The 16,716-nt window shown below is 48.7% G+C and overlaps 1 protein-coding gene across 1 annotated transcript in view; it reads left to right on the top strand.

Moving 5' to 3' along the window:
- SAG (S-antigen; retina and pineal gland (arrestin)) overlaps positions 1–15,972 on the top strand; it is a 30,964-nt gene extending 14,992 nt beyond the window's left edge. Inside the window, exons 6-15 of the mRNA XM_008581960.1 lie at positions 1,246–1,322; positions 2,156–2,291; positions 3,191–3,275; positions 5,367–5,439; positions 7,978–8,115; positions 9,838–9,915; positions 11,200–11,223; positions 13,016–13,071; positions 15,474–15,489; positions 15,870–15,972. Of these exons, the coding sequence (XP_008580182.1) occupies positions 1,246–1,322; positions 2,156–2,291; positions 3,191–3,275; positions 5,367–5,439; positions 7,978–8,115; positions 9,838–9,915; positions 11,200–11,223; positions 13,016–13,071; positions 15,474–15,489; positions 15,870–15,972 (786 nt within the window). The remainder of the gene's footprint in view (positions 1–1,245; positions 1,323–2,155; positions 2,292–3,190; positions 3,276–5,366; positions 5,440–7,977; positions 8,116–9,837; positions 9,916–11,199; positions 11,224–13,015; positions 13,072–15,473; positions 15,490–15,869) is intronic.
- Positions 15,973–16,716: the final 744 nt, after the last annotated feature.

Below are 16,716 nucleotides of genomic sequence, written 5' to 3'. Positions count from 1 at the left end.
AGTGTTTTGTTTTTTTTTTTTTTTTAAAGATGACCGGTAAGGGGATCTTAACCCTTGACTTGGTGTTGTCAGCACCATAAAAACATTTTATGTTTTTTTTGAAATTTTTTTTATATATTTTGACAGCTGGCTGGTCTGAGGAACTGAGCCCTTGACCTTGATGTTACAAGTCTGTGCTCTAACGAACTGAGCTAACCAGCCAGCAGAGACTTGTCAAAGAGAGAATGGCTTGTGCGGGGATCAGCGTAAAGGGGCGAGGTGGGCAAGCAGAGCTGGGGCAACATGGCTAATCAGTGCCTGGGTGATGGCGGGGTATCGAGTCTATTCTCAACCTAGATTTTAGAATTGCTGTGATGCCATGGTAGCAGACCAGTGAATCTGCAGCTCATATGCCAGCAGTGATACACTTGGTTCCATCCACTTTGCCAGCTCCACTTTCCCCCTGTAAGCAGGTGGTAGAGAACAGGCCTGGCCTCCTCAGGGCTCCCCCAGCATGTGTCAATGTGCAGAGCTGAGCCAGGCCATGGAGGGCTTGTGCAGAAGGCTGAGGGATTCACACACTGGGCTGAGGGCTGAAGGTCGCCAGCAGATGAACTTATTCCGCCCGTGCAATGCTTGAAAGTTTTTTTTAGGGGGCTGGCCGGTTAGCTCAGTTGGTTAGAGCACCGCCTTGTAACACCAAAATCATGGGTTCAGATCCACATACCGGCCAGCTTCCCAAAAAACAAAAAATTGAAGAGTCACCAGTGCTGGGTCCCGTTGCTGCCTTGCCACACGTGGCTGCATCTGAACAGCAGGTACTGCTGGGGTCAGGGTGCTCAAACCCCAGCAGGGCATTCATGGACACCCCCACCCTGTTCCATGAGCACCTGTGTCTCTTGCCCCCGCTGTGGGCAGTGGGAAGTCAGTAGCATACACCAGGGTCACGTTTGAGAAGGACAGCTAAGTGTTTGAGGTGGTGGCAGGCGAGGACCAGCTGGGATGCGTGGGTCACACTCCACAGCTGCGGGAGGAGTGTATCTGGTGGGCCAATCCCCTTCCTCTGGGGGCTTTGGGCCATGGCATTGTTTCATTCTTAGGATACTTCTAAATCTAGTCTTAATGGTGCATCCCTAAAAAGGACATGGTGAAGACAAGGAGACGTGGTACCACATCACATGCCCTGTGTGAGGTGTGACCCCTGGTCCCTGCTCCCAGGAAGAGAGGTGCTGACCACTGTCCTGTCTGCTGTCTTGTCCCCAACAGAGTTGTGGGGTCGACTTTGAGGTCAAGGCATTTGCTGCAGACAGCACAGATTGCGAAGAGGACAAAGTCTCCAAGAAGTAAGAGCGTAGTTGTGGGAGCAGGTGAGGGTCGGGTGTGTGTGGCGGAGATAAGAGACTGCCCCACTGCATCTCTGTGTGACAGGACTCTTCCTGCAGGGTGAATGTGGCTGGGGTAATGGAGCCTCCCCAGATCAGGGCAGTTAAGGACAGAACAGGCTACATGCAGGGTGGGGTCAATGGTTGATCATTTGGAGAAAAGAAACAAAAGAAAATGACAAAGGAGTCAGCAAATTTAAGGTCTTACATTAGCTCCTAAAAGCTTCCAGATTCCCTCTTCTTTTAGTTTTCTTTGCTTTTAAAAAACTTTTTTTTTTTTTTACTCGTGGTAAAATATACATAGCATGAAGTTTAGCGTGGTTTACCATTTGAACCACTCTTGAGTTTGCAGTTCAGCGACATTAAGTCCATTCATCATGCTGTGTAACCCGAGAAAACATTAAGCAATAGCCCCCTTCCCACCGTCCTCCCAGCCTGTGCTCAGTTTTCTCTCTGTCCCTGCACAAAAGCTGACTTGCCCCTCGACTTGCCCCTCGTGTGTCCTCATGCTCAGCAGAACGTCCCTTGGGCCTGGGAGGACTAGTGCTGCGCCCACTACACCCAGCGCTCTCCAGCCGGGGAGTCACAGAGAAGGGACCAGAAATCAGATCCCCCAGCTTCCCCTGTCTTCAGGGCTGCCTCAGGCTCGACCAGTGTTCTGTCCCGCTCTGGTCCATCCTGTCTCCGCTGGGAGCATTCCTGCAGAATCCCAACGTGACTGATGGGTGCCAGGCTGGGGTGTCCCGAGGCGGCATGACGTTAATGTCAGGAACCATCTGGGACTTTGTCTGCAGGAGCTCGGTGCGTTTACTGATCCGGAAAGTGCAGCATGCTCCACCTGAGATGGGTCCCCAGCCCCAAGCCGAGGCAGCCTGGCAGTTCTTCATGTCTGACAAGCCCCTGCTCCTCAAGGTGTTCCTTGGCAAAGAGGTAAGCCACCATGCGCTGGTGCCCCTCCCCAGCCCAGCCTTCTTGCTGAGCAGGTGCAGCAGGCCAGCTTGTTTCCAGGACAGTTAAAGCACCAGCATTTCTGAATGCTTGGCTTTTTTTTCATCATTTGGAGCTGGTCACCGTGACCCTTAGCATGGGGTCAACCTGGCTTGCGTTCCACTCACTGGCGGTCCCCGTAGACTGGGGGGTGGAGGGAGGTGGTTTTCACATGCCCCCTGCCCCCAGCTATCTCTGTCCTCTCTCTGTCTCCACGGACCTTGTCCACTAACGTAGCATCACTAGGTGTGGTGTCCCTAATTGTTCACTTGCCTGGAAGATTGGGCTTCACAGAAACCACTCAGGGTGGTGGTGTCATGTGCCATGTCATCTATTGGGGTGTCGTGGTGGGAAAAGGTGAAGAGCTGCTGGCCGGGCTGTCTCTGGTCCCTCTGGTTGCCAACAGTCAGTCATGTACACATGTTGGCAAGAGCCCACCGTCCAGTGTGTGCACGTGCATGTGGGGGGTGCATGTGCAAGGGCACGCCCACCTGGGGCTAGTTGCACGGGGTCCCTGCTGGGAGAAGCCCTTCACTCGGCTTTCCCAGTGGTTTCCTTCCATTTCACTCACCCTGCCCCGACACCTCATGGTTCTGCTGAAGACATCCTCCTCCCCTGATGTGACCCGCAGAACTCCATTGTCCTCCCATAGACCAAGCAAAATGTGTTCCAGACCCTTCTCTAGAGGAAACATGCTGCTATCACTTCATCTTCCTTAAAAGTACGGGAATTCGGCCACTTTTATTCTGTTGAAGGGATTGAGATGAATCTAGAAAGCCCTGAAATTAAAAATGCCGCCACACTCTGCTCTCCTTTTCTGACTTATCCACTCACTTTTTCAGATCTATTACCATGGGGAACCCATCCCTGTGACCGTGACTGTGACCAATAACACAGAGAAAACAGTGAAGAAGATTAAAGCTTTAGGTAGGCCTTTCTTCTAAAAACTAGAGGGCAGAACAATAACACAGAGAAAACAGTGAAGAAGATTAAAGCTTTAGGTAGGCCTTTCTTCTAAAAACAAGAGGGCAGAATCTTCTACAATTTCTTGGCCTGAGCCGAGGGTCACTCCTCGGGTCCGATAAGGCTCTTCTGGGTCCTTAGAACTGCCTGTTTGTTGTCATAGGCAGCAGGACCTAAGAGGGATAAAGGCCTTAAAAATCATCTCATTCAACCTCGTGCCCATTCGGGGCTGTTTTTTGTCTTGGTCCATCACCCCTGACATGTGATCTTCCTGTTTTTCCATGGTCCTGCCTTCCCAGAGGGGCCGTGCTGTGCCAGATCTCAAGGAAAACCATGGCAGGAGTTTGCCTTCTCTTATCAGGGAGGGTGACCTCTACTTTCAACTTTTAACTCAACATTTGATGACCAAGACAAAAGTTAAAACAATAGTGTCTCAGGGTAACCAACGATCCCAGGTTGCCCGGGACTAAGGACATGGGACTTTCAGTGTTAAAATGGGCTCATCCCAGGCAAACCAGAATGGTTGGTCATCCCAGGCATCTTACACCACTTTTCCTCTTTTCCTGTGTGTCCGACATAGGTGAGGTTCAGGAATTTTGATGCATACATACAGAATAGTTCTAGATTTTTCTTGTTGCTAATATAAACACTTAATTTACAATTTTGTTTTATGTTGGTTTAGTTCATATGCTTTTAGGTCTTGGTAGGACCTGGAGTTACTTACCATGTTGTATGTTGGGTCTAATACAATGCTCCACAAAAGTAGCTGGTGTCTTGGTCCATTCAGGCTGCTATAACAAAAACACCATAAACTGGGTGGCTTATAAACAACAAATATTTATTTCTAACAGTTCTGGAGGCTGGGATCAAGGCGCAGCAGATTCCGTGTCTAGTGAGGGTCATTTCCTCATAGACGGTGCCTTCCTGCTGTGTCCTCACATGGTGGGAGGGCAAACAGTCTCCCTTGGGCCTTTTTTATAAGGGTACTAACCCCATTCATGAGCACTCTGCTCCCATGACCTGTCATCTCCCAAAAGGCCTCACCTCTTAATACCGTCTCCTTGGCGTTAAGATTTCATCGTATGAATTTTGAGAGGACACAAACTTTCAGATCACACCATAAGAATTGATAAAGTATCACTTAATTTTTCTTTTTTCTTATTCTTTTTTGGCAGCTGGCTGGTACAGGGATCCAAACCCTTGACGTTGGTGTTATCAGCACCACATTCTCTCAAGCGAGCCACCTGCCAGCCCTCACTTGATATTTTGATTTTAAATTGTTTCTCAAATTTATGAATCCTAATACAAAGCCACTAACTTAAAAGAGGCTATTGAATTTTCTGAAACAAAATGTTAACAGCTTTCTGTAAGCTGAGCACAGTGCTGAATGATTCACACAAATTGTTTCTTTTAATCCTCAACCTTGATTTTAAACGAGATTAAAAGTAATCTTTTCAATCTTCACAACTTCCCTATGAGTTAGATGCAGTTATCACCTCCATTTTACTGATGGGGAAACAGAGGCTTAGAGGAGCTGAATAACTACTAAACAGAGATTTGAGCCCAAGAAGTCTGGCTCCAGGGCCCACCTTACACCCATGAGTCAATCCTATGGTGCCTCTAGATGGTTCCTAGCTTAGAGAACAGGAAGGATGATGCTCACAAAATAGGATAGAAGATATTGGCAGGGAGCTGGGTTTGGAGAAAGACGGTGGTGAGTTTTGGAACGATGGGAGAGGTGGCCTTTGAAGGGTCCCCAGGTATATATCCTTAGCTCAGAAGAGAGGAGCGGTCTCCCAGGAGTTGCATTCTTGGGAGCCTGGTTCATGGTGGGAGTTGACACAGAGCATATTATTGGTGAACAGAAATGCCTGGGGACAAAACTTGGAAATTGCAGCCTTTAAGCGGTGGGCTGAGAAAGCTGAGTCTGGAAGTAGACTAAAATGGTCATCAGAGAGAAAGGACCAGCTGTGTACCCTGGAAGGCTGGGAGGGACCATGCATGTGCTCATAGGGACCCAGCGCTGATCCTCTGACTCTTGTCCTCCCTTTGCAGTGGAACAAGTGGCCAATGTGGTTCTCTACTCGAGTGATTATTACGTAAAGCCAGTGGCCATGGAGGAAATTCAGTAAGTAGCTGGTTGCGTTTCTGTTTCCTGGGCGGCCCAGCCTTCTTTGTCAAGTTCCTCTTCTGTTTATCATTGACAAGGGAAATGGAATGCTCAGCCAGCCCTCCGGCTTTTCGCTTCCTTCCTCTTTTCTCACTTCAGGGACTGTAAAGAAAGTTAGCATCTTAGCTCTGTGTTTTTACCTTAACCCCATGCCACCCATCTCTCAGGAGTTCCGAGAGATCGGGCCATGCTAAAGAATGGCGGAGAGGAGAGAAAGATCGAAATGTCACCATGGGAATAGCTGGGCCTTTCTATTTATCCTTGGAATGAGTTGCTAGGAATTTGGTACTATTTCTGTCCCCCAGCAGATAGTCAAATGAACTGTCAGCCCAACAAGGGTTCTCTATCTTTTGATCTCCTCCTCAATTTGAAAATCTTGTAGCAATGACAACTAGATTAGAATGGCGTATCTATTCTTAGCCCGTTGTTGTGAATGACTTCTCCCTTCATTAGAATCAAAAACAAATGAGAATCCTGCGATGTCACCTTCATGCTGGCATGAGAGACCCACAAGTTTTGCTTTGTGCTAGGAAGTCAGACAGGTTCATTCAATACACGGGCTTGGGACGGAATAACAATCTCCCCTTGAGAGGATAGCTTGGGAAGGTTTTCTCTCCGTCTAGCCAGCAAGTTCTAAGCACCATAGTATGTAAAAAATATTACCAGGGTTAGAGGAAGGTTGGGGCAGGGAGGGGAGATTTGTGGCAAGGAAAGGCAAACTGACTCATTAAGGTTATATTACATAATATTTAAAAGGCAAATCTAGCATAACCTATTACTCATAGCAGACTCAGCCTTAGGTTTAAATATAAGTCGACAGGGGAGGGAAGCAGGAAAGAGCCACCATGTGTTGCCTGCCTCTTTACGCCAGGACTGGGCTCTGTCCTGCCTCTTAGGGTCATCCTTGCACGTCCATTTGCCCTGGGGGTCGTGGCCCTAGGCCTTCTTTTGGCAAATGCTCAGCAACAATGGGACAAATGGTCTTGGCTGAGTTTCCCCCTAATATGTACCCCATTATCTGTTTTTATTCCTCATATATTCCTCATTATCTGGTCCTCTTTTAAACTCTTGGGTGCATTGGGGCCAAATGATTTCCGGGAAATGGAAAACCATTCTAAGGTCCTACCAAGGGCTCTTAGGAGGCTGGAAACTGGGCCAGACTATACTAGCGGGTCTCAGACTAGAGGCCACTCAGAAGGCTGCCATTGTCTCAGAAACCCATGGCTGTTCGGCTCTGGTGTGCAGGCCCCCAGCTGCTGCCAACCATCCAGTCCCAGATCCTGGAGGTGCTGGGAAGTGGCCCCAGGGCCTTGGTACATTCCTGTGGCAAGCTCTGCTGCACGAAAGGTCATCATCTGAGCCTATGCCTGAGGGCTCCCTTCCTACTAGGGTCACCTTGACAATGCAGTTTCTGCTTTTGTCAATGCTGCTGCCCAAATCAAGCTCATCAGAGAGGTTCCACTGGGATCCAGATGGGAGGATGTGGCCCACCTTGGCTCAAACAAAATTCTGTAAGAGCTGTCTGTATACCTGGAGGCGGAATAAGCCACAGCTGCTTCACATTCCCCAGGGAAATCAAATAGGGAAGTCCTTCCCGTGGGAGGCAGTTCAGATTTGCAGCCGTCCCAGGACAAGCTCAGGAAAAGGTCCTGATGCTGGCGCCTGAGCAGTGCTTTCAGGCCATGCCCTGCCTTCTTCTGGCCAGGTACATGGGTGTGGGGTGTGCTTCTAGTACACATGGGTTCTGGGGTGAGAGAAGGTGCCACTGTGTGACCATGGGTGTAGGGTTGGCAGAGGATGAGGTGAGAGCACCAGGCCTGGTGTGCAGTGCACATGTGAATGGTGGAGCCAGCCCTCCAGCTCAGACGCTGCTTCGGGATCCCAGCTATGCAGCCAGCCCTTGGAGAAACACATGCTGCTGTGTCCCTAGCTCGATTCTAGACCCACCATTTGGCACAGGGCCCTGCCATCTGTCACATGTTGGGAAACCCCCAGTCCAACTGAAAATGAAGAGATCCTGTAGCGCAGGAGCGTGTGCTGCTTCGGACCCAAGCCACCTGGTCTGTGTGGTTCGCATATGGACTGCTTCACCCTTCTCGACAAGCCCCCACGTGGTCACACACTGATCCCGCTGCCAGCCTGGGCTTGTCTGGAGCCCATGTGGGGGTCACAGAGTCTCAGGAGGAGACCGGCTGTGGTCTCTGATTCTTGGGCCAGTTAATCTTATTTAACCGCACTGAATGTTCTGGTAATCCAGCAATTCAGAGCAGGGAGAGAGGCTTGAGGAAATGTCCTAAGGTTGCTGCCAACTTGCTCTGAGATTTCACTAACACTGTTCTGCTCCTCGTCAGGCAAATCCGCAGGCACCTGAACTGATCTTCCCAGTAAGTCCATATGGGAACTTTGATCTGGAAATGCTCAATGGCAAATAGGATCTCGTGAGGTTGATAGTGGCTTTTATGGTTATAAGTCTCTTGTCTGCTTTTCTTCCTCCAGAGAAAAAGTGCCACCAAACAGCACTCTGACCAAGACACTGACGCTGGTGCCCTTGCTGGCCAACAATCGAGAGCGAAGGGGCATTGCCCTGGATGGGAAGATCAAGCACGAGGACACGAACCTTGCCTCCAGCACCATGTGAGTCCTCGCAGCGTGGCAGATGGTGTCAGTGTGGGGCTGGCGCCACTCCACTCCCCCTCTGTCTGCCCCTGGCACGCAGGTGTGCACCTGCAGCACTACGGGCTGGCACTGTGGGTGCAGAACGCAGGCTTAGGGCAGACAAGGGTCCCACTTCTGCCCTGGTCTGATGGGGACACCCTTGTGGGCCCTGGAGACAGCCTTGTGCTAGCCCCAGCTCCCCTGCCTCCCCTTTGGCAACTCTGGGAAAATGATGTGAGCTGAGACCCTCAGTTTTCCCATCTGTAAAGTGGGAGTGAAGATAGTTCCAATCTCATAGAGTGATTACAAGGATTAAGTGAGACAATCCTTAAAAACATGGTTCCTGACAGTAAATACCCCATGTATGTCAGCTGCTACTCTTCAAAAACCCATTAGCCTGTATAGTGCTGTAAGCGTATAAACTGAGGCGTGCAGTTGGCTATGATCATTCATTCATTTGGTCATTTCCGTCAAGAAAGGTGAAGAATGGGAGGTCCTGATGGCTATAGATGTCAATTAAATTTAAATGAAAATAAGACTGATTGACTGACCCTGGCTCAAAGAACCACTGGTCGAATTTAGGCAGCAGATGGAGCAAAACTATATAATGAAGCTCCAAAGTCAATTTCGCTGCCGCTCCTAGCCATCGTTTTAGGCTTCCATTCCCAGGATCACATTGGATCACATGAGATAATAATCTGTGGTAAAATGCCCAGCTTGGTGCCTGTCAGATAGTAGCAATTCACTATGGTGTTAGTGGAATCTGAAATGAAGTTTCTGTTGAGGATAGTTACATCACACCCTCTTTGGGGCACATCTGAGAGTCTCATGCACCGCATTCATTCACTTAAACATTTACTGAGCTCTCACTTGGTGCCAGGCACAGTACTGCTGGGTGCTGGAGCCACAGAGCTGTCGGGAACAATCATGATTCCCTGGGATGAGGGCTATCACAGAGGGTCCACATGCCTTTTCCTGTGAGCAGAGCAGAGAGGAGGGTGACCCAGTGCCACCTGGCCGGCGTCCAAGGAGCCTTCACAAAGGCGGGGCTTGGGGGATTAACTTGAGGTCTTCGGGGCCAGGAGAGAAGGAGGAAGGTATTCTGGGGCAGGTTTGTATTTGGCAAGGCTGGTACATCAGGGCGCTGGGGCATAGCCAGGTGTGAGATGGCAAAGGCAGGCCAAGACCAGCTCTCAGATGACCTGCTAAGGCTTGAACCTGGACACTCTCTCAGGCTGCAGAACAGCTGGAGGGCCCAGAGAAGGAGCCTGCAATGTGGGAGACAAGTTCCTGAGATAATCCAGGCAAGGAAGCCTGTGGGAGGACTCAGTGGCCCCCAGGGATGGCAGTTTGGGCAGGTGGAGGAGAGGGTGGAGCCAAGGAGAATGAGTTTTGGCTGGATGACCAGGTGATGGGCATCAGCGGAGGTGAGCATGGACGCAGAGGAAGCACACTCTGCCCTCTGTGAACCTGCAGAGGGGAAGACGCAGGAACTTCTCCACTGCGTGGAAGGAACTCCCCCGCCCTCCCTGCAAGTGTGTAACGTGCTAGGACTTTGGTAGCTTGGTCGAGTTCACCAGTTCATGGAGAAGATGCTTCCATGACAGAGTGCCTGGGTGGGAGATAAAAGCGTTCTTTTGTCTGCTCTTTGCTCCTCACTTCTCTCCTGCATCCTTCTCCTCTTCCTTTCTTTTGGGGCAGCATTAAGGAGGGTATAGACCGGACCGTCCTGGGGATCCTGGTGTCTTACCAGATCAAGGTGAAGCTCACGGTGTCAGGGTAAGTGTCCCAGCACCAGCGCTCAGTCTGCTCTGTCCTGGCCTTCGACTGCCTGAACTGTTCCTTTCCTGAATGACTGGGAGACAGAAAGCAAGGGAAGGCCCTGGACCCTACTGACTCCCAAGCAGAGTTTGGGAGGGTTCTGTTTGTCTAGTTCCACAAGTCTGTCTCATACACGGTCAGATGGTAAAAGGTATAAAAGCAGCCCTGGGTAGTTCAACCCTCAGAGGCAAGTCCGTGGGTATGTGTCTTTCTTTCTTTTTTTTTTTGTGACGGGTAAGGGGATCGCAACCCTTGGCTTGGTGTCGCCCGCACCGCGCTCAGCCAGTGAGCACACTGGCCATCCCTATATAGGATCCGAACCCGTGGCCTCGGCACTGGAGTGTCGCTGCACTCCCAGCGCCGCACTCTTCCGAGTGAGCCACAGGGTCGGCCCCGTGGGTATGTTTCTTTTTTTTTTTAAAGGATGACCGGTAAGGGGATCTCAACCCTTGGCCTGGTGTTGTCAGCACCACGCTCAGCCAGTGAGCAAACCGGCCATCCCTATATAGGATCCGAACCCGTGGCCTTGGTGTTATCAGCACCGCACTCTACCGAGTGAGCCACGGGCCGGCCCGTATGTTTCATATTTGCAAGTATTTAAAGAGTTTCCCAAATTTTGGTTAGGGCAGCAAAGTAGAACATGAGTTACTTTGCATATTTTATTAGCACAGTGTTTGTATTTGTTGTGTTTTTCAAAGTGAGTAGTCCTTTCTATAAATAGGGTAGAGTTTCTTTTAGCCGTCAAGAATAGGGAATTAGCAGGTATTTCACAATGACCTCTGTGCCTGAGAAATTCTGATTCTATGGCTTATTCTTTTTTTGTTTGTTTGTTTTTTAAAACGTGACCGGTAAGGGGATCTCAACCCTTGACTTGGTGTTGTCAGCACCACACTCAGCCAGTGAGTGAACCGGCCATCCCTATATGGGATCCGAACCCGGGGCCTTGGTGTTATCAGCACCGCACTCTCCCGAGTGAGCCACGGGCCGGCCCCTATGGCTTATTCTTGAGCAATAGGGCTTGAGTCCAAGTCATTTTTTAAAAAACTAATCCTTCTGAGGAAGAGATGAAATCCCAAGTAGAAAGGAGGAATGAAATGAATGGCAAGGGGTGCGAAGATCCTGGCAGTCGTGACTTAGAAAGTAAGGGGCAAGAGAAGTGGGCTGTGTCCTGCCTCTGAATAATGGGAAATGCAGTCACCATTGGGGACAATCACCACAGCTGTTTGTTTTTGTGTTTCCTAGCTTTCTGGGAGAGCTCACCTCCAGGTAAGCCACTTCTCCTTCCTTCTCTGCTTGATTCCCAGCATGTTAAAGACACCAAACCTGGGGCTCCAGATCAGTAACTGGTGAATGCTGCTTTTGGGGCAGCTACACTCAGAGGTCCCATGAAATGATGCCCACTGCCTTCAGATGCATCATGAAAACCTTGGCAAATAGGTGTGAGGCTGGGATGCTTCTTTGAGACCACAGCTTGGCCTGCACCTGGGTAAGGATATACACTCACACACACACACACACACACCCAGAAAACTGGCACACTCTGTGTGGCTGGCTTGTGTGTGTGCGTGGTAAAATACACATAACAAATTTTACCATTTAACCATTCTAAAATGCACAATTCAGTAGCATTAAGTACACTTACAATGTTATGAGGCCATCACCACTATCTAGTTCCAGAACATTTTTACCACCCAAAAAGGAAATTTCGTACCTATCAGTAGTCACTCTCATTTCCCGTCCCTGCAGCTCTTGGCAGTCACTATTCTGGATATTGCATATAAATGAAATCACATAATATGTGGCCTTTTTCTGATTGATTTCTTCCACTTACCATAATTTCTTCCAGTTTATGCATGTTGTAGCATGTACTGGTACTTCATTCCTTTTTTTTTTTTTTTTTTTGTCCTTTTTGAGACCGGCCGCACCGCGCTCAGCCAGTGAGCGCTGTGAGCGCACCGGTCATCCCTATATAGGATCCGAACCCGCGGCGGGAGCACTCCTGCGCTCCCAGCGCCGCACTCTCCTGAGTGCGCCACGGGCTCGGCCCCTTCATTCCTTTTTATGGCTGAGAAATATTCCATTGTATGGATGGACCACATTTTGTTTATTCATTCATCTGTTGGTGAATATTTGCGTTATTTCCACCTTTTGGTTATTACAAATATTGATGCTGCCTTTTAAGTCGTGCACAAAGCAGCAGCAAGTTAGGAAGTGTTGTTCAAGGCAGTCATTGGCCTTACATCCCCCTTGCCCCAACTCTTCTCATCTCTCCCTCTCCTGGAGCACAGGCTGCACCTTTTCTCCTAGACCTCACCTGCTGCACTGTAGACAGAGGTGCTTTGACTGCAGGTAAACCCTGGGTGGAGAAAGGAGTAACCCTGGTTTTCCCACCCATCCCCCACTTTTGCATTCCTCCTTTCTCCAGATTTCCCTTCTGCTTTCCTACCTGCCTCCTTTCCTTCCTTTTTTTTGGCAGCTGGCCTGGATGAGGATCCAAATTTTCAACCAAGACGTTGCAACACTGCACTCTAACCAACTGGGCTAACTGGCCAGCCCCCTTTCCTTCTTTTTGTGCAAGTTCCAAGTCTCCCCAAAGCCCTTCTGGGTTTGGGATTCAGTGGACTCTGCTCTGCTCTTCTCTTGAGCAAGAGACTTGATGCTCACACCATGATGCACCAGCTTCACAGAGATTTTAACATATTAAAAATGGTATACATTGCTGCAAAGAATATTTTCAAAAACTATCCTTTTTCCAGGATTTCACCTCTTCCCTACCCACAATATTATGTCACTGCAACTAATAACCAGGAGTAGAGGGAACCTAAAAACATTAGCTGCCTCAGTCATGCGTAAGTGAAGTTTCTGGTCCACATTCCAGGGAATATATTTAAAATTCCTACTTGACCACTTCCTGATTTCTGGTTTGTCTTTAATCCCCTGAATTGTCTTTCAGCTTGGGCCTGGGGATCTTTTGCAACTCTCTGCAGCCACAGCTCTTGGCTGTGTGATTTGCAGTTGTGTGTGTGTCCTCACCAATCTGCATTCTGCTTTTTTTTAGTGAAGTGGCCACCGAGGTGCCATTCCGTCTCATGCACCCCCAGCCTGAGGACCTAGGTCAGTCACACCACTGTCTTGGCTTTCTCTTGTTATTTACTACTTGCAGATTTATTATCTATTCATTCCTAGTCTTTCTTGACCATACCTCTGAGCACAGGAGTAGCCAGGTATACCAGGTTCCATGTCATCTCCCGGGTGACTAGGCCAGTTGGGAAGGGTGGGGTCATCTATCTTTTCAGTACTGAGCCAGGTAGTTTGTCCACCTTCAGTTAGTGTGTGGAGGATCCTTGCTCTCGGACAATGATCTTGTGAAGTTTTAGCAGGAATGGTTTAAAAGCAGAATCTCTGGGCCGGCCCGTGGCTCACTTGGGAGAGTGCGGTGCTGATAACACCAAGGCCACGGGTTCAGATCCCTATATAGGGATGACTGCTTAGCTCACTTGGGAGGGTGTGGTGCTGACAACACCAAGTCAAGGGTTAAGATCCCCTTACCAGTCATCTTTTTAAAAAAATAAATAAAAGCAGAAGCTCTGCTGTCAACAGACCTGGATTTAAAGGTGATTTAGTTAAAAAATAAATTTGAGTGCCTGAGGCATTTTGCATTTCATTTGGAAACAAAGGACCTCATTTTTCATTTGGAAGCATTAACGGGCATTTAGAAGATGATCAATATTTTTGACAGTGGCCGCCATGATGAAAATACAGATAATACTAGAAAAGAGGGTCAGGCTGGTTTCTGACACCTCAGCCTATTTGAATTGTAAATCCATTGGCTCTTGTGTGGATGCTGGATGAGGCAATAGTTGTACATCTTGGTGAACATCTCAAACCATTGGACTGTACACTGTAAAGACATGAGTCATGTGGAGTGTGAATCGGATCTCAGCTCTTTTTAAAAAGGTAAAACTGAAGCAGCAAAAAGAATATAGGTATGATCTAAGGGATTCCAGGGAAAATTCTCCACCATGTGTTAAGGCCGCTGAGTTTACATTAAAGAGAAATGAACCTGTCTGAATGAGAACTCTCCATAGCTATAGTAATAAAGAATATATATGTGTGTGTGTGTGTGTGTGTGTGTGTATATTATTATTATTTATTTTTATTTATTTATTTATTTATTTTTTTAAAAGATGATCGGTAAGGGGATCTTAACCCTTGACTTGGTGTTGTCAGCACCATGCTCTCCCAAGTGACCTAACCGGCCATCCCTATATAGGGATCCAAACCCGTGGCCTTGGTGTTATCAGCACCACACTCTTCCAAGTGAGCCACGGGCCGGCCCTAGCCATATGTTTTAAATTCATTTATGCTTGTATCCTTACACTACTATTTCTTAACTATGTGAGATTAAGATGCTTTCTGGTTCCTTTCAAGGATATTAAAAAGGTAATCACGCGAAGAAATGTCACAGTTCATGTTGGGTTGTTTTCTAGAAATTTGAACAGACTTTATGACTTAATTTGGGAGAATTGTAGTTATTCTTTCTTCACGTATGACACTTTCCTGTTCCAGTCATCACGGCCCTTCCATTGAACATCTCACAATGCCAATGCCAAACAATGGTCTTTTGTATTGTGAGATTTCAGGGAGCAGAGTTAGAACAAATCACCCAGTTGGCAAAATTCTGATTTCCAGAGATTTATGAGTCCCCAAATTTCTTCTCTGTTATCTTCCCTGCCCAGTTCCTGGCTCCCTGAGCCTAGATGGGTAAGATTCTAAGCAGAGGAAGGATGAGTTATGGTTAAGCCTTGAAAGAGCCAGGGGCCAAGTTATCTGCACTTAGTAAGTGCTGGAGAAATTCCTTGAGTGGCTGTCTGTCACCTCCTGTCTGTAGCATCTACACTGAACCCAGGGGTGTTGATTTGGTTCTTCCTGTTGTCTGCCCTTCAAGGCAGATGGTCTCCACTAGCATAATCTTATTGCTTAGCACTATGGGGCTCCAGGGCATTTCCTGCCCAGGGGATGTTTTGAGAATCAGCCCCTGTTAAATCCCCTGTGCCTAGCGACCCTCATAGATAGACACCTCTGGCTTTAGTGCATACTCCAGCCCCAGGGGTCCCAGCTCTCACCTGTTGAGAGCCTGACAGGGGGTGGTACCCGGAGCAGATGTCATGACAGTAGCTCTGACCTAGATGGGGTCCACAGGACACTCAGGGAGAAGTACTTTGAAAAGAGAAGCCACATCCAAGGGGGTGAGGCTGATGAGGGAAAGGGTCCCAGAGGTGAGACTGTGGAGGTTCTGTTTGAAGTTTGTGGCAATGGTTAAAATGCGGATTGTGGGAAAGGCGAAGAAGCAGGAATCACGTGCAGTTTTCATTCATTTCATGTATCTAGGCTGTATGATCTCTCAGACTATACAGTCACCTAAGCAAGGTTGAAATGTTCTGGGTACAGCTACGGTACAGAATTTATGCTAACAGATCTCTCTCTCTCTCTCTCTCTTTATTCCGGGCCTACAGCTAAGGCAAAAGAAAGGTGAGCCACTTGCCCGCTGCTCTGAGTCACCCTGTGTCCTGTGACTTCATTCTCCAGCACCAGCCCCTCCTTGAGTGTCCGTGCCCTCTCTTGGCCCTTGCTTGTCCTTTGCTCCCTGGCACTTACGGTGCAAGCACATGCAGTTATACCGGGGATGTCTGCTTGCTCTGTAGGGTCTTTCGTTTTCTCTTATTTTTATTTGTTAAAGAGATCATAAACGGAAAGCTATGAGGACAATGGTCTGGTCCCGTGTTCCATCACGGGGAAAAGCTTGATTGGTTCCTTTGTTGCAAAAAGATCAAGGTTCTTGTTGCGCTTGAGATTTCATCATCAGCTTCAAAGAGAGTGCACTGATCAAAATGTTGTCTGTTTTATTTTAGTTTTCAGGATGAAAATTTAGTGTTTGAGGAGTTTGCTCGCCAAAATCTGAAGGATGCAGAAGCCGATGAAGGGAAGAAGAACAAGGAGGCGGACGATGAGTGAGGCAGGAATGGCTGGGGCCACCAGCATGAGCAGCAAGGCCCTGCAGACGCCCCTTAGAGTTAGCTCAACGCCGAAGTATGAGTCTCCTTCCCAGAAATAAAGTCTCATGAGTCAGGCCGACTTGTTGGGGAGGCTGAGCTGATGCCGCTGACGGAGAAGCTGCTGCCTTGAGGGTCCCCAGAGGTGGGGGACAGCATCTAGGAGGGAGGCCAGCCTTGCACAGAATGGCTCAGCGCTGACCCAGCAAGACAAGAAGACGTCCAGAAATCAATGTGCTCACACGGCTGGGCTCGATGTGTCCGGGGGGCTTTCCCGGGGGGTCCTGGTCTGCGCTGTTTCTCTAGGAACATAGTGGGGTGTGTTTCTAACTACCTGGCCAATCCTAGCTCCAGGGCCCCTGAAGAGCCTCCTGAGATAAAGAGGGCAGAGAACAAGAATGAGCAAAAGTACCTGTTGTTACTGATTCAGCTTTTGGGTTTGAGTCCCAGTTTGGGCTTAGGGTTGTTGGTTGAGTTTCTGTTGAATGCAAGCAACAAAATCAGATTTGGTTAACCTCAGGGGAAGAAAGGAATGTATTGGAAGGACCCTGGGGTACTCAGAAAACGGAACTGAAGGAAGAGCCTGAGCTGCTAAACCTGGGATGAGGAGAAACCAGAGGAGCCCCAGGGGTCTCAGACCAGGAGCTCAGGGACTTGCTCTCTGGTGTGGCCATGCATGTGGCTCAGCACCAACCACTCCCAGTCT

Source organism: Galeopterus variegatus, unplaced genomic scaffold (genome assembly GCF_000696425.1).
Source record: "Galeopterus variegatus unplaced genomic scaffold, G_variegatus-3.0.2 Scaffold2495, whole genome shotgun sequence".
Classification (NCBI taxonomy): domain Eukaryota; kingdom Metazoa; phylum Chordata; class Mammalia; order Dermoptera; family Cynocephalidae; genus Galeopterus; species Galeopterus variegatus.
This window is presented reverse-complemented; position numbering and strand designations above follow the sequence as displayed.